The sequence below is a fragment of the Lepidothrix coronata genome, unplaced genomic scaffold, assembly GCF_001604755.1.
Source record: "Lepidothrix coronata isolate B3197 unplaced genomic scaffold, Lepidothrix_coronata-1.0 Scaffold79, whole genome shotgun sequence".
NCBI classification, from domain to species: Eukaryota; Metazoa; Chordata; class Aves; order Passeriformes; family Pipridae; genus Lepidothrix; species Lepidothrix coronata.
Window position 1 is genome coordinate 144,118 of NW_016690259.1, and position 19,812 is coordinate 163,929.

A 19,812-nucleotide genomic window follows, 5' to 3' on the forward strand; every position below is an offset into this window, starting at 1 on the left:
TACTTTATCACAACCGAGGAAGTTTCAGGCATCCTCAAAACTACTTCCACGAGCCCTAACTTTTTGCTGGAACAAATCTGGTTCAGATATCTTTAGAAATCCTAACTGTGACTGACACATGCCCATGGAGTCTCAGAACTTCATACAGCTTCTCAAAAGTCAGTTCTTCAAAACTTCGTTTTTACATTTAAGTAAGTAATTAAAAAACCATTAAAAAAAAGTAAACTTTTTGTTTGGAAGACAGCTTCAGATACATCCTGAAAAAATTATTTCAGGGAATGGCCAAAGGCTGAATATGAATTTGATATTTCCATCTTTTAAGAAGGCTTAAACTAGGCATCATTTACAATTTCTTGCACAACACTGGGACAGCTTCTTTATTAAGAATTGCAGCTCTATTTCTCTCCTGTTAGCTATACCTAGAGAACAAAGAATCCTCCAAGTAGGAATTTTGGAGTAGCTCACTCAAGCCCATGTGTCCTAAAGGGAATATCCAAAATAAAGATATTATTTAAGTCAATTATGAACCTAAGCTCCCAGCAGAAGTACACACCAGGCAGTTAGTCCAATCCCCAAAGCACTCCTAGGGCTATGTTTGAAACCAGGAATGAATTAAGATCACATCTTCTGACTCTAGCCTACTGCTCATAATCCAACCATTCAAATGAAGTCAACTTTCCAAGAAACATTCTGAACTCAGAACTCACACAGAATTGTGGTATACAAAAGACATTAAATATTTATTACATTGCAGCAGCGTTACACGGGAAAGTTAAAAAATTTAAAATATCCAAATTTTGGACATGATTTTTCTCCATGACAGTTGGTCAGTGGGTCCCTGGGATATCTGTAGGCACCTTTAGGAGTTCTTCAACTTCTTCTTGTAAAGCCTCAGCTTTTTCACTCAGCAGCATCTACAGTGACAAAAACAAACAAAAAAAATTAGAAAACAAATACAAGCATTAGATGCAATTGTTAGGTTAAAACACCAATGTTTCTTTCCAAAATTGCACCTGGTCTGTGAAAGACCTCTGCTGCTGCTCACAGGACCACAGTGATCACAGGACCTTTGCCTCAAAGGACTAACTTGTGCACAAGTACTACTACCAAGATGTCTTAATGATTAGTGTACACCCATATAAAAAGCAGTCACATAAAAATTCATACAGTACACAGCTGTTTTTCTCAATTCTGCCACAGCACATAAAATTTACAGAACTAAACAGTTTTGTCTGTAACTATTAAGGATCATTTTTAACCTTAAACATTTATTTTCCACATTGGAATAAACACTTTTAAGTTGTGCCTGACAAGTTGCCAATTTCTTGCTTTATACAAAATTTCTTACTACAGCATTTTACACCAGACATAGAGGAGTCCCAGTATCAGCAACTGAGTTGTTTGCTGCTGGCAGCTGGGGAAGAACAGGCCTCCATGCAAGCACTCTTCTAACTTCCCAGTTAGAGAAAACTCCATTAATTTAATATCTGAGCATGAGTGTAAGCTAGATTGTTGGATTTGACACTGATGTGGATGAGGAATCTGCATATATCCCTCTCTTCTGGCTCACAAAGCAACATAAGAAAAAAAAGAGCAGCAAGAAGCCTACAACATTAAACAAATGTGACCTTTCATAAAGTGCATAAACCTCAAAGTTAGTATGTTTACTCCATGAGAACATACAAATCAAGACTTCATTACTGACCGTCTCAATTTTACACCAACCCCCCATTCATTCATTCTAGACATTTCCTTACTTCACCAAAATCCTGTTCTTTCAGCAGAATCCAACATAAAGCCAATACCATTGTAGCAGCAGAGGATTAACGGAGATAGAGGAGAGAAAATGCTACCATTGATAAATAAAGTACTTCCTGTATATTTTTTGTTTAGACAAAGCTCAATGTTTGTTACAGAACCTTTCCCTTTGTTTATTTATGTGTGCCAAAGGCAATAAGGGTACCTTAAAGGCAGATATTAAGTGAAGGCCCTTCTCATGATGCCTATTCAAAATGGAAAAGGAAGGAAAGAATAACAGGGCATGACAAAAGCAACTACATAGGTGAGGTTAACCCTATGCCTTGTTGGTTTACATTTCCAGAATCCTGAAAATACTGCTCTGTTGCCACAACTACCACTAGAATTTCTGTAAGGTAAGTCCTGAGATACTGGCAGAATCAAACATTTCCACTTACAACTACTCAGCAGGGAGACCAGTGTAGTCATTTAGTTCCCGTATTTTATCAAACAAGTCATCAAATATTTTTTCCTTTTGCTTCCCCTCTGAAAAGGAGCACAACTTGTAACTATCCTGTATGTAACAGGTTGTTCTTACCACAGATCAGTATTTGGATCACAAATATCCACTAATTAGTAAACTGAATCCTTCACTTTTAATATCATTCAAACATCCACTTTTGACGTGCTGGCGTTCTGAAGCAGGTTTTTATAACTTTGTTTCTAACTTACCTTTGCAGATGAAACAATTTGTTTGGCTTGACGTCGTGACAAGTGCTCAATCATCTTTATCAGAGTTTCTGGATTTGCATTAGCCAAGTGTGCTAAAGTTTTGTATCCTGCATTATAAAGCTGTTTTGCTCTTGCCTGAAAGTACAGAATTGTGTTAGATTATTAGAACAGGCAGTAAGAATTACTGTTAAGTGCCAATCTCTGCACCAACCTCAAATATTTCATTCTGTGTATCAATCCAATTCTCTGTTCCCTAATATGAATACTCACTGAGAATTTACTCCTCAAAAGCACAGCTTTTTACCACTAAAATCTACCTCCCCCAACAATTTCACCCAGCTCTTAGGAACCCCTTATTTTCTGAGCCTAGATGATACTGACTCTGCCATCTTCTCTTGTTATCAGGGTTTCTGCATTCACTGTCACTGACACCAACAACTGTCTCACATTCTTTGGAGGTGTCTAAGTGAAAGGAGGGCTGATTACAGAGAGAGCTTTCACAAAATTCCAGAAGAGGCTACACTTCCTGTTTCAAGCTTATAAATAATTTTTCCTTTAGCATCACAGTATCTTTTTTATTTCTCCAATTTTGTGCGAAGTCATGGCTGTGAATCCACATATACAGGAGAGATGCACATCACAGGAGTAATTCTCTGGAATGTGATTATCAACAGTGTAAGAGGGTGGGCATTATCTGCTTCTTTTGACTCTGATCCTGTTGCCTATGTAAAGCAGCCGAGCAGAATTTGCTTAACGGAGGGTCTCTGGGCAAACAAATTTCTTTTGCAAAACAAATAATGCTAGAACTTAAATTAAAATGAATTTCTACAATAGTAGTGATGTATCATACCCAATATGAGTTATGAAATAAATGCCCATTTGATGAACAAACATTTGGTTAATTACCTTTTGGGTTTTTTCCCCCTCACCTCTTTTAAAGACAACAAGGAACAGAAAAACTTTGATGGCTTATTTGGGGTCTTTTATCATCCAACAGGCAATAGTTTACAATATATAATCTTCCTCCATGCATGTTCCTTGATGTGAAATAGGTGTCACTAATTTCACCAGAAGTAGCGACTAATTGCCAACAAGTATTTCCTGTGCCCTATTTGGCTGTTATATGCACAGTATGACAAATAACACAGAATCTTTTCCCACTAATTACTTAAATCTCATGAAAAGGGTTTAGATTGCTCTTTGAAAACTGCCCAAGTAAATGTGTAAATAATTCTCTTTCATGACAATACTCTCAAGACTGATTCTATCATCTCCTCCACAGAAATCTGAGCAAGTTACATCTGTTCATGAGGACAGTTTACCTGCTACAAATATCAGCTGTTGGTATAATTTTAACTCCAGGGCAGAAGTACCTTGGTTATAGCAACAATTTTTTTGAAGGGTCTCCTTCAACTTTATCAGAATCAAACACAACTTTATCAGAATCGTGCTGTCCAGGCAGTTTTTGGCCTTACACAGAAATGGTCTCATATGGAGTGAGCCATGAAAAAATTACTACTTATCTTTTTCAAAAAATTTGATATATATAAAAAACCCAACAGCTGATTAGATTTCAAGTCTTCATTGTTTAGCTTTTGAGAATGAAACCTTACTGCCACTAAATTCAATGGTTTCCTGACAAATTGATTCTGTAACAGCCTGGACAGGCAAGTTAAATCATTTTGCAGAGAGTATAACCTTGGACTGAAGCCCCAAAAGATTTTATACTTTAATAGGAATCTTTGATACAGAAACTGGTTAAATTTCTTATTTAAAGTACATGTAGCGCTGCAAGTGATTTGCAAAAGCCCAAGTTCCCAACAAGACTTCACATATTTCCGTGAGGATCTTCTAATTTATATATGTAAATTCTTATTCCTCTTTACTCTTATGAACTGAAGAATTCTTACCACAAAAGAAACCTGGACTCTGTTTTCCAACTGAGGATACAGCTAAATTATTGTCCAAATAGAGCATTTTCACTGTTGCCGTGGCAGCAGCCAGAAGAAAAACATTATTGGCTCCAGCTCACATTTTCTCAACAGACCACTTTTCCGCCAACCTCCAGACTGTTGTGGAATATCTGCATTTTGCTGGATTCTCCATAACAAACTAGCCTGATCTTCCAGATATACTTGAAAGGCACAGTAACATTTCACATACAAGTTCACACTGAAAAATTTCATAAAGCCACGTTTACTAACCTCTAGAACCCCTGCTACCTCCATCAGAGGGATGAGTTCTGTCTTAACACAGTATGTCAGCTGCTTGGTAAGTTCTGTCAGCAAGGCTTTATAAACCCAGAATTCTTCCAATTCCTGCAGAGACAGAGATCACTAGAAATCAGATCTTAAATTCTGTATTTGGGGGACACTACTGATAAAAGCTCTGCTATGGCAACGAGTGTATATTTGGCTTTTGGACGGGGGAAGCACTGTTATTTCTAATTATACTTTTAGCCAGTTGCAGAGTTGTGTTCAGCACTCCAGCTGAACATCCCAAGGTTGGGGCAGTTCTGAAGGACAAGCAGTGCATTATTTCAATAGAGGAAAGAAACCCAAGAGAACAAGACAACTCTTTTCCCGAGCTGACATTCCACAACCAGATGACCTTATTTCCAAAAGAAAGGTAAAACTGCCAAATATTTCACCAACAACACTGATCACTGCCCCATACAGTTTGTGTATTTTCACATTCTCAGTGCATAAAGCTTACTTCTAGTATCAGAAATATGACTTTACAAGGCTGCTTTTCTCAACAGGAAAAAAAATTTTGAACAGGAAAGGTGAAAAGACAGTTTTGCACGGGAAAGGTGAAATACAACACCCGAGTTCAGTTCTAAAGTAAGAGAACAAAACTCCAGATTTTGCAAAACCAACCACAGAGGATTTATTTACATTCATTTAACACACTACCTCACAGAAGTGTAGAAGACAGGAGGCGAACGAGGCAGCAGAATTAAGGAGATTTTGCACATATCCTCGGGACATATTAAATTTCTCGGAAACGTTCCATATATTGGTCTCTTTCACCAGGGTATAAAGGACAAACGTCAGGTAGAGCCTGTTTACCACAGCACTGTCCACATTCTGGGAATAAAACAAGCTACAATTCAGACCTCATATCAAACTGCATATTTTCTGTTAGTACTGTAAGGAAATTCTTTTCATCTTTCTACTCCTTCACAGCCCTAAAACATTTCTATATTATACCCAAAGACATTTAACATTAAGAAAACCAAGCAATGAGGTTTAAAGAACTTTAATAACTAGAACAGTAATAGGGAACACTAGCAGAAAAATAATCTAGAATTTGTAAATAATCAAATAAAATTACTAAACAGTCATCTTAGGTATGAGAAATCTCCAGCCTACCTTTCTGATGGCTTGACCAGAAGCCTTTTTTGTAATAAAGCTTTCAGGCACTCCCACAATATCTGCTACTTTTTGCTCTGCTGCACTTAGCTGGTTGAACTAAAAAAAGATTTCACAAAGAATTTTCAGATGTTTAGTTCTCTTAATGTTATAGAAAAACGTGTATTATTTACAGTGAAAGAATGTTTTTCAGTATCTCTACAGAGTACTTCATCACTGGACTAGTACTGTAGTCACTAGATAGTCAGATCTGTAGTCTCTTTTCCCACTTATCTGAATTATCTGTAAATGCCCATCTCTGAATGCCTCATTAAAAAATAAATAAATAAATTTTAGTGCTCCCCCAGTACACAACACTTTACAGAAAGCAGAATAGTTGAATTATGGGTGGATCTTACAAAGCATGCAAGACTAGAATGAGGGCAGTGCTGCTAAGGCTGACACAAACATAGTGGCCACAGTGTAATAGCTACAGTCATGGCTGGAGTTTAGTATTAGACTCATCATTAGACATATCAAAAAATGGTTAAATCTCTAGTGGATTTTGCTCCTTAAATTACACATATAAATGAATGCTCATCAGAAGGTAAACATGGCTCTTGATTAATTTAATAGTGGTTTTCTTGCAGGACGACAATGACGTGGCTACATATAACTAGTTTATAGGAAAGTCTTGTTTAAGATAAACCTGACTTTGGCAATGGCAAGGCAAGCACCAAGGTTAGAGGTAGGATTTAGAGTACTGGCAACTCAAGAGATATGTTTCATGCCACTGTTTTCCCCAAACAGGGTCAAATATTATAAGTACAAAAGAGAACTTAGATTTTTATGCAGCACAGGAAATCAGTTCTGCCCTGCCTCTGAAAATAAAACAACATATCTTGTCATTACATTGCTACCCTGCTAGCTACATTTCCTATGCATATAAACTCACGGCAAATTTAATAAGCAGGATTGTTCTACGTCCCAATGCATGTTTGCTAGCAAATTCTCACCTGTCTCAAGTATATCATCCAATCTGGGCTACAGCTAGAAGTCACATCATAAGGAGTTGCCAGATATAGGAGATGAAGATTGCTCTCAAGAATTAGCCCCTCCAAACCTTTCTTCAAGTCCCTGTACAGAAGATTGCAGTATGCCAAGTCTATAGATCCTAGAATAAGTACAGAGTGTATTGTGATTATAAACAGGCACGCAGTCAAGTGCAATAGATTTTAACATAGTCAATATTATCTTTATCTTCCACAAAAGCTTGTTATGCCATCTGAATTGAGGAGAAATAACCTGTAACCTGAATAATTGTTCTAACCTGAGCAGTGAAACAAAACTGAGGAAAGGCAGCCACCTATTTCCATGTCTGTCTGTTCTGTGTGGTAGACTGAAGGAACCCTTCAGATTCATCTTATTCCAGTTGTGTTCCATAGCCCAAAACCTTTATGCTATGCCAGGAAAACAGAACTTCCTGATGCATTCTCTTCATTATTACAATTGGTTTACATGTCATATGCTCCTTTTCCATCTTAAGCTTCCCTCTAGTCAAGAAATCCCTTTGTTCACAATGACTGTTCATAACAATGAATTATAAAACAAGGTCCTGAGCACTTTGATCACAACCACTAAATCAAATCTTTAAGTAATTTTTTTAGGGGTACACTTCTGGTTTTGCTCCCACTGGGATCAATATTATTACACTTCATTCCCATCCCATTCAGTCCTGTGCTACTTGTTCATTCCCATTTTCAGTTCAGCACATCATTCAGTAAAACTTTCTACAACTTATTTTTCGTTGCAGTTTCAGACTGAAGATGGGAAAAAGGACCAAACTGAGATAAGGCTGAAATGAAGGCTTTGTTGGAATACATATTACAAGAAGAATAAAAAAATCCTCACCTTTATACGTAGCTTTTCCCAACGGTGTGATTGTTAGTGTACATTCGGAATTGTGGTCCTTCTCAGATATTCTTCCTTTTAGGAGTCCTTTTTCTATTAGATTTTCTAGTCCATCTTTAATTACCTCTGAGAGGCTCTTCTCTTTAGACAGCAGCTGCTGCTGAACACCCAGCAATGTACCGCACATAAAATTGTTGACCTCCTCACAGGTAACTGCTATCTACAACAGTATTGGAAGTGATTAGCATATTGGAAGTTATAATTTCATAAGATATAGGAAAAAATTTACCAAACAGAGATGAAGTTTGATATCCTGTTGATGTGTTTCTATAGAAACACAAGACAACAAATACCGTGATAGGCAGCCTATGGCGGATCTGATGGGACTGCTCTCCACCTGGTCTATTATTCGAGCTACTACATCATGTTAATTTGTTTCCACTGTTTCTATTTGAATCAAGTATCAGAAATAGAAACATTAATACTGTATTGTACAATAAGGTAGATACCATTTTTGCTTTTACACATAAGGAAACTGTCATATTACATGATTTTATTTAACTCAGTTATTAAGTAAAGACTAATCAAACCTTTGCCCTTCTTATTTGATTGGAAGCTGTTCTGAAGTTTAAGAAGTCTGCTTTTTTTCTACAGAATCAACAGGTAACATTTTCTTCACATTTCCAAGCACTTAAGTTACTCACAGAGAAGAGTTAACTGATACCTTCAGTCCAACCAAAGACAACAACAGGCTCTGCATTCCCTTGGTCAACTCCAGCAGAAGATTGCTGTAACAATTCTCCAAAGGACTATTAACTAAATCCCGAACCTAAAAAGAGCAAGAAATGTACTTGTACAGGGGAAATATTTACGCATTAATTTTACACTTTAAAAAAACACACTGATATGCACGATTCAGCTCATAAAGAATATAAGTGTAAACATCTAAATTTTACAGTTCAGATCTGAAAACAAATCACATAAAGGTCGTTTAAAGGTATTATTATATAAGCTAAATATTTGCAACATTAAGAAGTGAACAAAAATCAAGCTAGGCAGCCCAGCTCCTCCTGCTTATTCCACCAACTTAAGACAACAACTTAAATTACCAACAGTTTTGTAAAAATTACCAAGTGTTTGTCTTTTTCTTGCACTATGAGAATACTTTCTCCAGCATCGTCAATACCAGCTCGACCAGCTCTGCCAATCATTTGCTTATACTGGTTCTTCTTCAGAAAGTCATTAGCAACATAAGGAGCTCTGAGAATAACCCTGTAAAGAAGCCTTTAATAAGTTATACTTTATACTCAAATTACTAAAGCAGCAATAAAATGATACAAATTCATTCTTTATATACGCTCCTTACCTAATAACTAATAAAAATCTACTGCACCTCTTTGAACAGATGCGTAAATCAGATGCAAAGCATTTAACAACTTAAGGTTTATTAAATGGTAAGCCATGTTCATTATGTTTTGCAGAACCTTTGAAACTAGTTTTTACATGTACTTAGGCCTGAGTTTAAGATGAAAATCACTGAGATATAAAATAAGTTCTACAGAAAAAACATGCTCAACACTGACCATACATCAGTTATGCTAAAAAGACAACACTTGTCCGTATGAATTTTGTTTCTCCCCTCAGAATTCCAACACACAGAAGTGGACTCTAGGCAAATAGTCTTTGGTCATACAGAGTACAGCAATCATATCATCCACACCTGTACATGAAAAGATAACGCATTTTTGTGTTGAAAGTAACTTTTTGTGTTCAAACTAACTCCTTAGAAAATATTTATTTTCCAATTTAAACACTGTTCTTAGGTTAAATTCTAAAGAAACCACTATACTCCTGAATAACATTAGTAAAATACTATAATATTTCTTCCATTTATTAACATTTCCTTATTCTATTTAGGTAAGTGCTCTTCAGCTATGCATTCTGAGGGACTTGCTACTGACTCACATTTCATACATAAAAACTTTGCAGTCTTGTGTCCCAAGTTGAACACAAAATCCCTTATACTTCCAATTTGCTAGTAAAAGCAGAAACACACTTTAAATAGCACTGATATTTCCAACTTATTAAAGCATTTTTTTTACAAAGTAAAGTCTATTAAAAAAACGAAATATGTTTTGGTTATTAACCTTCTAGCTGGCAAGTTGACTCCAGCAGCCAGAGTAGCTGTGCAAGCAAGCAGACACAGGACACCTGAAGAATATGCTTCCTCTATGCTTTTTCTTTCATCATTTGTAAGGCCACTATGGTGATAGGCAATACCAAAAGGGATTGTTTGCTTCAGAACAGGACAGACACTTCCATTTCCAATATTCTTTAGGTTCTCGACGAGATCTTGTTTTTCTTTCTCCCTGTGAGCTCTAAATTCTCTTAGAGGAGGAAAAGTATTTCTTTAGACTTTGACCAACCATTAACTAAAAAAAAAATAAATTAAGAAACATGTTTACTGTCTATTTCTCTTCATTATCCATTCCTCTAACATCTAGGTTGGAGAAATAGTTATTTTCAGTAATTTTAAAACAGCAATACACAGGACTGATTTAGTTGCAATAGAACTCTCTTCTCGTTTATAAGCACAGGCACAAAAGGAATCAAACATTTATTGATTGTGTGTGGGTATTAAATGCACCAAAGAAAGGAAATAGGGCCGGTAGTGAAGATTATAGCTACATTTAAAAATTATTTCAATTTTGATAGCAAGGGAGCAGGCTTGTTTATTTTAATATAATTTCTTTCTACATAAAATTTACCTTTGCTAGACCATTACGAGTTGATCAAATCACATTTAAACGAAACCAAAACTAACACTTACTTTCTTTTCTTTATTAATGAAGTCTGGTTTACATTTTACAACTTAGATTCACCAAGTGGGTGTGGAACAGAGATACTGAAATGACTAATAACATACACGACCAAATACAGGGCTATAGAGAAAAAAGCTTGTTTTCTAAGCTTGCAGAAACCAGTGTCAAAGGGACACAAAGTTAAATTAATTTAGTATGCTTTTCCTTTTTTCTTTAGCATTTGTCCTCTGATAACCATTTTCCAACTAATTTGGTTTAAAAGCAAGAACTTCTAAAAAAAATTTTGATTAATAAGCCTTTCAAGGTTTGCTGTCACTTATGCAGTTAGCAACTTCATATGATTCCATGGTCAGAGTATTTACTTCTAATCTCCAGGGAAAGCCACTTGCAAACTAGTGACAATAAATCCTTTATTCAATATATATAATTAAAAAATAAAATAAAAAAAAATCACATACACCTACTTCTTGAGGTACTTGCACACCATTGAAGCCACATTTTCACAATTCTTTTTGGTGGGACAAAAGATTAGGCAGGAATAATTAGGAATAACTTCAGTAACCAGTGCAATGATGTGGTCAGGATCCGCTTTCTCCAGACAACTAGAATACTATAATAAAGACAGAATTTCTAAGTTTAAATATTTGTTAATAAGTCATAACCTAAGTATGCAATACTAAGTAATACTTGTTCTCAACCTTTGCTAGAATACAGCCATTTAATTTAATGTGGCATAATTGCAAGAAGTTGAATGATAAGCTTTTCTCCCAGTTCTCACTTGAAAGAGTTTATTAACATATCTAGCTTGGACTCAGGGATACAAGGATGGACAAATCAAATTCTTCGCTTTTTCCTCTTAATACTTCATTTTCTTTTAGCAACACCATAGAAATACTGTGATACTGGCAGTCTACCATAAGACACATTTTTCTTTGTAAAGGTTGAAATGAATCCCTACAAGCCAGCAATAAGCTGGAAACCCCCTCCAAAAAATATCTTCTTTCAGTACTGTCTTAACTGATGAACCATCGAGAAAATCTACCCCAAAACATAAAGCATTGGGTATCTGGAATACTCAAACCTATTACCTTCACAGGTCAAAACACTGAAGAAACTTCTACCTCAAAGAGTGAAAATAAAGTGAAAATCAAGTTAAGTGTTCAGGTTTTTTAAGGCCTTTTTCCTCCCCAAAGCTCACCATTTTCTTTCTCACAAGTACTACAAACGAACTATAATGTTTAAGCAATTTCTCCAGTAAAAAGCCTATTAAAAATAATCAATGTATAATAATACATTTCATAAAAACAGTTCAAAGAAACTATAAGCACTTTGGTTTTTACCTTGAAATTAAGGAGACGTGAAAACGTAAAGCCATTTTCTGTTTTGCTGTCAACTGCATAAATGGTGTCTTGTATCTTCACATACTCCTTTAACTCTACCTAGCAGACAGAAGCCATGAACAGGAACTTTAATTAAATTACTAAGTTTTCTCTCAAGCTCTTGCTTATGTACAGCTAAAGGTTTTTTCTAAGCATCACATGACATATACATACTTACACACAAGCACACACTTCACCCCATCAAGAATTTTTTAGATAATTGTTTTAATTATCTGCCTTGATAAGGCACTGAATCTTGATGAAGAATGATAAATACAGTATCCCATGAACTATTAATAAACCACTGTCCTGACAGCATACAAGCACCAGTAATAGAGATTCTAGTTACATCAAAAGAAGTGGTTTATCACAGTAGCTGTAATTTAGAAATTGGTTTAGTTAAAATGACACAAATGTCTTAACAGGACAATATAAAGGTTACTACATTTGTGCATCTAAAAATGCCCAGTGAAATTTATTGTATTGGTAACAACTGCAAGCAATAGAACAGATTATATTACACTATACAGTGAAATTAAGCAAAAAAGCTGTGATACAATCCTAAACAGATTTACTATAACTTTAAAGCCAAATATCTTCTTTACTAGTCTATGGTATCTTGCATACAGACCGGTCTAAAATTATTGGTGTAGTATTCTGCTCGCAGGAACTTCTGCAGGTCTCCAACGTTATTTAACGTTGCACTCATTCCAATGATTTGTGTGTTTTCTGTAGAACAGAAGTTGAGATGAATTTATTGTCACATGACCAATTTTTAACACTTTTGCTCAGCAGTTAATTCATAGGCCTGCTTCTTCATCATTAGTCTTTCGTAAATGCCGAAGTAGACGGATTAAAGGGGGATCTAGGCTAAGAAATACTACTTGAGATGTAAAAAAAGAGCATTTAATTGGAATGGTTAGGGGCTCCTACAAAGAAATGGAAGACAATTGACAATACTCAGGATTTTGCAGAGAAGTATCAAAGAAGTTTCAAGAACACCCAGCCCATCGTTAGAGGGTCAATGAACATCATTACTGCATGGAGTCATGGCATGCTTTTCAAAAGCAGCCAGAACACCATAAATCCAGAAAGCAAAAGCATGACTCCCCTCTAGAGATGCCATCACTACAATATGTTAATAACATTAACTGCAGCCATGACTTACTACTGGTGTAAAGGATTTTCGCAAGAGTAATTTCCAGTATTGCTCCACGACTTCCCTCACCAAGCATATGCAGCTGTGCACAGAAGAGAAAAAGAAAATGCAAGAATGTTACTAAGAGGATTTCTAAAAAAAAAAAAAACAAAACCAAAAAACCAACCTAAACCACCCCCAACAAATTATGTAGACCTAAACAAATACTACAGGATTCTTTGTTGGACTTCCGCTTGTAAATTTTGACTGCTAAGCTCCCTCCAGAAGCACAACCTCAATGAAACAACATTTAAGAATCAAGACCAAATGTAGACAAGATCTACCTTCCAATTAACTAGACCATAATTGACCCAAACAGTTAACTCCTGACAGTAAAAAGTCAGTGCGGAGATTTTTGTATTCACCAGTCAAAAGCAATTTTCAACAAAATGCATTTTAAACAACACTCAGAGCAGAAAAATTTCTAGTAGGCAGCTCCCAGAAAGAGTAGAATTAAATGCTACCGCTGTCTTCTGTTTAGAAGCTCCTGTGCTAAAGTAAGGTCAGTCAGCCTGAGGCATTCCATGAATTAAACAGCCTCCCTATACATGTTATTTAACCCCACAGTCAACCCTTAGTAGCACAACTCAGCTGCACCACTAAAAAGCAGAATAAGGGGCAATTCTCACAGCCAAATGTTACTTGATATTTTTCTTTTTTTTCTTTTAATGTTCCATTGAGTTGTTGTTAATACCAGACACAAAGTCACATGGTTTCACACTTAGGAGCTAAGTTCTGGGTTTCCTAAAATACATTCCATACAACTAAAATGATTTATGCTTTTTGGTAATCTGATACAGATGTCTAATTGACAAGTAGTTATTAAACAATTCACCACCAATCATTAACACTGTAGATCTCTCGATATAGAATCATCCTGATACAGCAACAAGTGCTTCAGTTAATGAAAAATAACTTCCAATATTACAGAATTATGTACCAATGCAGAAAAAAAACTTAGTTAAGTAGTAGTAATTCCATGATGAACACTCAAAGCAAAACCAAGCAATCAAAGAACCACTGTTTGCTAATTATATTAGAAAAATGTGATCAAACTGAGTAAGTCTTGTGTCATACCTCATCTACGACAACCAGACCAAGGTCACTGATCCTATCTGTTTCAATTAAGGAATTCACCAGAGCATGTCCCTTCTCTATGGTAGCAATATAAAGAGATTTTTTTACTCTCCTTTTGATTGGTGGAAATCTTCCTTTACTTCCTGCGTATTCTTCAACCAGGAAACCCAGTTCTATCCCAAAACTCGATAAACCCCTAATCTGTAAAGAAAAAAATCAGAGAACAAACACATGCTCATTTTGGATTTCAGAGCTGCCTCAAGAACTCAACATACAAATAATCAACCCACACCACAATCAATGGCTTGAATTATTGAAAACATATTAGCTATGACTACCTATGCCAGCTGCAAAACTGAAGTGTCTGCACATATTATCAGGTTGTGTTTCATCTGTTCTCTAAAACTAACTTTCCCTTTACACCAAAAAATGATAGCTTTTATTTCAAGACCATTTCTTTAGCGAGTTGGACAGCTCAGCTCTTGGGCTGCAGAACTGTACAAAACATCAAAAAAGCACCATTATTTCAAAATTCACTTTATATATAAATATATGTATATAAAATTTACTTTACAACTCAGCATCCTCACTTCACGATTTATGACTGTTCCATTACAAAATTACTGACCCTCAGAGCAGCATCTAGGAGGGGTCACTCACTTCACTCACTTCGCACCATATATTCATAAAAATCATGGAGCTTGCTGAAAACCAGCCAAGCGACAAGGTAACGAAACATATCAGAAAATATAAGTATCAAACAAAGCAGTATCAGAAACACTGTATCCAGACCTTTTCTTGGACAATGGCAACATATGGCAGGATCATCAGAACATCCTTCTGCCTGCAGAGTAGTTCCTGGAGAATCATTATTTCAGCTACCAGTGTTTTTCCACCACTGGTTGGCAATGAGTATATTAAGTTCTTTCTTTGCTGTAGAGATTCTAACATTAAGCAATCATGCTGCCACTCTGAAAAATCAAAAAGGAACTATTAGCAATCCCAGGGGCATGTTAGCCAATAGCACAATGCCTGCATTTCCCATGGAATACTTTAAGCCCAGTGTTTGAGGATTTTTCCTCAATAAACCACTAGAAGTCTTCAGTAGTGAAGCCTTCAACAATATATTCTATAAGCCATATAAACCTTTTTCACCCACCTAAAACACCAAGAAAGCCATTTACAAAACCAAAACAACTATTTTCCAACATGGTTTACATCAAAAATTACCTTAAATATTTTTATAGGGTAATGGGTGAAAGAGACAACACTCCATTAGCAATTTTTTTTCAACAAACCATTAGTTACACTACCATAAAGTGTTTCAATCCCTCGAAGTTGTCTGAATAAATCTTTAACTTTGCTAGGTAATCCATAAAAAGGGCCTATATCAACAGAAGAAGATTCAATAGCTTTCCTAGCAACAAAAATCTCTTCAGATAAAACAGCTTCTTTAAGCTGCTTGGTCTTAGAGACCTGCAGAGTCTGGGCTTTGGCATTCCCAGTCATAGCACTTTTTAGGTGATCTTTAAGACTCTCAGTTTTCAATAAAACACACTTGGAGTCTGAGGAAAAGTCCATAGGTCTGTTCCTGTGTTCAGCATCAGCACAATAAGACAACGGGCTTCTGATTTTGTTGGAGGAAGAATTCACACATTCTCTCCTCTCTTTTGAGTCTGGCGATGTCCTAAAAGCAGAAGAAAGTTCATCCATTTTCTCAAAATACAAAAGTTGTGATGATGGCAAGTCATCTAAAAGAGATTCAGCTGGTTCTCTACTGCCATCCACCAGGTCTCTGTCCTGCACTTGGCAAGCACCCTCTTTGTCAGCTTTAAGGACAGATGCTTTTTCTGAAGCAGAGAAGTTGTCTTGTTTTTTCTGGTGAATTCCTGACTGAAGATTCCCAACTGTGATTTCTCTAGCTGCTTTCACATCCATGTTTTTATCCTGCAGGTACTTGTGTTCGATGTCATCCACTTGAGCTAGCAAAGAATCATTTCCACAGAAGCTGTCATAGTCACCAAACATGTCTTCCTCACTGTCGTTACAGCACTGTAAAACCAGAACAGTGAGCATCAATACTCTGAAGCAACGCCACAGGAGGCAGCATAACTTGTGCAGCACGCACATCAGATGCAAATAATCTAGGTCTTCCCCAGCTTAAAAGAAAATTGTCTTTTCTGATATTGTCTGTGGGGGAAACCCAGGTCCAGTTCTAAACGAACACACACTTCGACTCAGTGAAACCAAACCTACAAGCAGGATGGATGCCTGCACAGAGAGCTGATGGAGATGAGCTTTTTTAAAGGTAAAGCCAAACGGGATCATCCCCTGTCGTACAAAGCACGGCCCTTCCCGACACGCGCCACGCAGGCTCGGTCTGGGACATTCCACGCTCCCAGATGGAGCTCCCCCGCCCCGATACCAGCCCTAGGACCCCGCCATCCCCTACCGGGGGCTCTACCGGCGGTGGCCCCTCGCCACCAGAGCTCGGTCTCTTGGGAGCCACCGGCGAGCTGGCGGCGCTGGGCTGCATCGGGGCGCGGCTTCTCTTGCGCTCCGAGCTGGGGCGGTTCTTCCTCCGCACCGCGAGGCCGGGCTCGGCCATGCCCCTGTCCCAGCCCCGGCCGCCGCCCTGCGGCCGGGGCTGCGCGGGGCCGTCACGGCCGCGGCGGGACAGGACGAGGGGACACCCAGTCGCGCGGGCGAGGTGCGGCCGCCATGAAGCGGGAGCGGACACTTCCGGCAACAACCCGCCGCGACGGGCACGTGACCACGCGTCGGCCAATCGCCTGCCCCGAGCGGGGCAGGCCGCTCCGCCATTGGCCGGCGGGCGGCAGTGACGCGCGGGCGGAAGCGGCCGTGCGCGGGTATCATGGCGGCGCGGGCCGTGTCGGGGCAGGGTTACTGGCGGCGGCTGGTTCCCGGTGCGTCCCTTTCGCTCCCTCCTCCCCCCGTTCCTCACTCCCCCCGGCCCACCGCGCCGCCGCTAACCCTGTCGCTCTCTCCCTTGCAGCGGCGCTGTGGGCGCGCCCGCGCCGCCTGCAGCACGAGGGGCAGCCCCAGGCGCAACCCGAGCACCCCGACCAGGTGAGGCTCACACGAACCCCCCGTCCCGCCGCCCACCCTGCGCAGGGGGGGCTTCGGCCGGGCTGAAAAAGCCCGATTCTCCGTTTTCAGCCGTGTCTGAAAAGGCTTTGCCCTGGTGGCTACGGATCCGTTGTGTTACAAACAGGAGGTCACCGGGTGCTGAGAGTTACGGCACCATTGACCTGTATTTCAGTATTTTAACTATAGTCCTTAAACCTGCTGCCTCAGAAACCCGAATGTGGAGCAAAAGCTTTGGTAGCACCAGCTAGTTTCCTCTATATAGCTGAGGAAAAGACTTAAGAGAGTGCACTAGGTTTACATTAAAAAAATATGTGGGTTTTGGCACCAGCAAAAACTTCTTAAAGTATTCCTTCTCTGCCCAAATTCTACCTGTGCCTGCAAAGTGCATATAAATATCTCAAAGGCAGGTGCCCAGAGGATGGTGCCAGACCTTTTTTGGTTGTGCCCAGTGACTGGACAAGGAGCAGTAGCCATAAACTGAAACACAAGAAGTTCCACCTCAGCGTGAGGAAGAACTTCTGTACACTGAGGGTGGCAGAGCACTGGAACAGGCTGCCACAACAGGGTGGTTGTAGAGTCTCCCTTTCTAGAGACATTCCAAACCCACCTGGATGGCATTCCTGTGCAACAGGATGACCCTGCCTTGGCAGGGGTGTTGGACTGGATGATCTCCAAAGGTCCGTTCCAATCCTGACAATTCTGTGATTTCTTGCGAGGATTTGGTGTTGGGTGTATTCTGAAGCTTGAGGAGCCTTTCAGTCCTTGGAAATCTCTCTTTAAAGTGTGTGAGCAGACAGGAGCTCCCTCAGGCCACTTGCTTTGAAATTCTTTTCAAAAAAAGACTCTTGTGACTTATCAGACAGAGCCACCTCACTACCAGCTTCTGCAGATATTGACTTCTTAGTAACAGGTGTAAGCACCATCTCACTGAATGCTTTAATAGACTTGTTACAGTATCATTATTACTAAAATATAAAAGGCTGTTTACATGTGAGAAGTCTTTTAGATGGCTCTGTACCAATCAGTGTGTTAGGGAAACAGAGTTAGGGAAGTTATTCAAAAACTTCAGTGGTGCCCTAAATATCTCTTGGTTTCAAGGTATATCTTGCCTGAAGGATTCAAAGTAACAAATGTTCTTTATTTTCTGGTGAAGCTTAAAGATGTTAAAAATTCTCTAATTTCAGCCTATACAAATGGAGAACCCTTATAAGGAGCCTCCAAAAAGATGTATCTTATGTGAAATAAATGTGGACTACAAGAATGTGCAGGTGAGTGAAAACTCATGTCCTCAGATGAAGGTAAGTGGTTTATGATTTTTAAATGTGTGTGTCAGAAGTCCACAAGAACTGAAAAAAAAAACCCAAAACAAAAAACCCCCCCAAACATAAAAATCCATTCATATGTGTAGGAGTTTAAAACTTGAAAATGTGTGCAGATTAAGGGTCAAATAATGTAGTTATAAGCTGATCAAGCTACTAGTTCTGTGTGTTAGTGTGACAATTTTGTCATTTACCAAATAAGAGGCCTTGGTTACAATCCATCTGTCATACAGCTTAAATGTTATGCCATAGAAAATACTGTTTAGTTCCAAGCTCTACTTTTTCTTTAGGTAGAACTGTGTTTTGTAAAAATAGATGGGGAAAAAGAAAAACAGAGGGCAAGTAGTAACATAAATATCTAAAAAAAGTTCTTAAACTGACTTTGATTTTCTTATTTTTAAGTAGCTTCTTTCCCAGTTTGTTTCTCCTTATACTGGCTGCATTTATGGCAGACATATAACAGGTATGTGAAGTATTAAATTAAAAATTTACTGGTTAATATTCATGTTCTTCTAAGTAACTGTGCATCAGCAATCTTTCCAAAAGTAACTGCTACCAACTCTATATGTTTTGTAAGAGTATTCCTGACTTAATAGCCTGCATCAAGGAATAAAAATATCCCTTAATTATATGCATTTTGTATGTAACAGTAAAAGCACATGTGCATTATTCTAGGAAGACTAGACAAAGATAGAGGGAATTATCAGTAACATCCCTTTAGACTAATGGCTTGTTCAGTGTTGAAAATAATTCATCTCTTTAGGCTTGTGCCACAAGAAGCAGAGGGAAGTTACAAAAGCTATTAAAAGAGCTCAAGTACTTGGTAAGTATGATTATGCTTCTGAGTTTTCTAAGGCAAGCTTACTTTTCTATTAAGAATGCCTCCATCTTATCTTTTTACAGGATTTATGCCAGTTGTGCTTAAGAACCCACAATTTCTCACAGACCCCAAGATATGTAATATCAAGTATCCAGAGTAAAGTGCTGTAAAGAAATAAACAATAAAACTGTGTTTCATGTTCATATACTTGCTTACTGGAAATGTGGTTTTCTAGCATAGTGTGTGGTTGACTGAGGGGTGGATGTCAGTTGGATTTTTATTAATTTTATGAAGTCTCTAAAATTTATTGTCTGAAGAAAGTATGAAATATTAAGCAGTAAGAGAAACTGGCA

General features: G+C 38.1%; 2 protein-coding genes across 6 annotated transcripts; one reads left to right on the forward strand and one right to left on the reverse strand.

Annotated features, from left to right (window-relative positions):
* Positions 1-713: 713 nt before the first annotated feature.
* Positions 714-16,817, reverse strand: HELQ (helicase, POLQ-like). Of its 5 annotated transcripts, XM_017820162.1 has the most exons (19): positions 16,662-16,817; positions 15,523-16,261; positions 15,002-15,180; positions 14,210-14,410; positions 13,103-13,175; positions 12,566-12,663; positions 11,896-11,994; positions 11,020-11,165; positions 9,881-10,120; positions 8,864-9,005; positions 8,458-8,562; positions 7,734-7,953; positions 6,839-6,996; positions 5,844-5,942; positions 5,385-5,558; positions 4,674-4,787; positions 2,470-2,604; positions 1,964-2,003; positions 835-914 (listed from the first exon to the last, which is right to left on the reverse strand). In XM_017820162.1, exons 1-18 carry the CDS (start codon positions 16,815-16,817, stop codon positions 1,995-1,997), a joined length of 3,087 nt encoding a protein of 1,028 aa, XP_017675651.1. In that variant the 3' UTR covers positions 835-914; positions 1,964-1,994. The 5 variants fall into 5 exon arrangements, with proteins under 5 accessions (XP_017675650.1, XP_017675652.1, XP_017675653.1 ...); XM_017820161.1 differs by lacking the exon at positions 1,964-2,003 and having other exon boundaries at positions 714-914; XM_017820163.1 differs by lacking the exons at positions 1,964-2,003; positions 16,662-16,817 and adding an exon at positions 16,466-16,580 and having other exon boundaries at positions 714-914.
* Positions 16,818-17,060: 243 nt separating this feature from the next.
* MRPS18C (mitochondrial ribosomal protein S18C) lies at positions 17,061-19,681 on the forward strand. Its single transcript, XM_017820167.1, has 6 exons — positions 17,061-17,136; positions 17,226-17,299; positions 18,505-18,588; positions 19,045-19,102; positions 19,403-19,462; positions 19,543-19,681. The coding sequence occupies exons 1-6, from the start codon at positions 17,085-17,087 to the stop codon at positions 19,617-19,619; spliced, it is 405 nt and encodes a 134-aa protein (XP_017675656.1). The 5' UTR covers positions 17,061-17,084; the 3' UTR covers positions 19,620-19,681.
* The last annotated feature ends 131 nt before the right edge of the window (positions 19,682-19,812 follow it).

Coding starts and splice junctions, on each gene's coding strand:
- HELQ (XM_017820161.1), bottom strand. CDS start 16,817: ATGGCCGAGCCCGGCCTCGCGGTGCGGAGGAAGAACCGCCCCAGCTCG. Junction 11,995..12,565: donor ACACCAATAATTTTAGACCG/GTCTGTATGCAA, acceptor TCTGTCTGCTAG/GTAGAGTTAAAGGAGTATGT. Junction 915..2,469: donor AAATTGTTTCATCTGCAAAG/GTAAGTTAGAAA, acceptor TTGTCACTGTAG/ATGCTGCTGAGTGAAAAAGC.
- MRPS18C (XM_017820167.1), top strand. CDS start 17,085: ATGGCGGCGCGGGCCGTGTCGGGGCAGGGTTACTGGCGGCGGCTGGTT. Junction 17,300..18,504: donor AACCCGAGCACCCCGACCAG/GTGAGGCTCACA, acceptor CTCTAATTTCAG/CCTATACAAATGGAGAACCC. Junction 18,589..19,044: donor TGGACTACAAGAATGTGCAG/GTGAGTGAAAAC, acceptor ATTTTTAAGTAG/CTTCTTTCCCAGTTTGTTTC.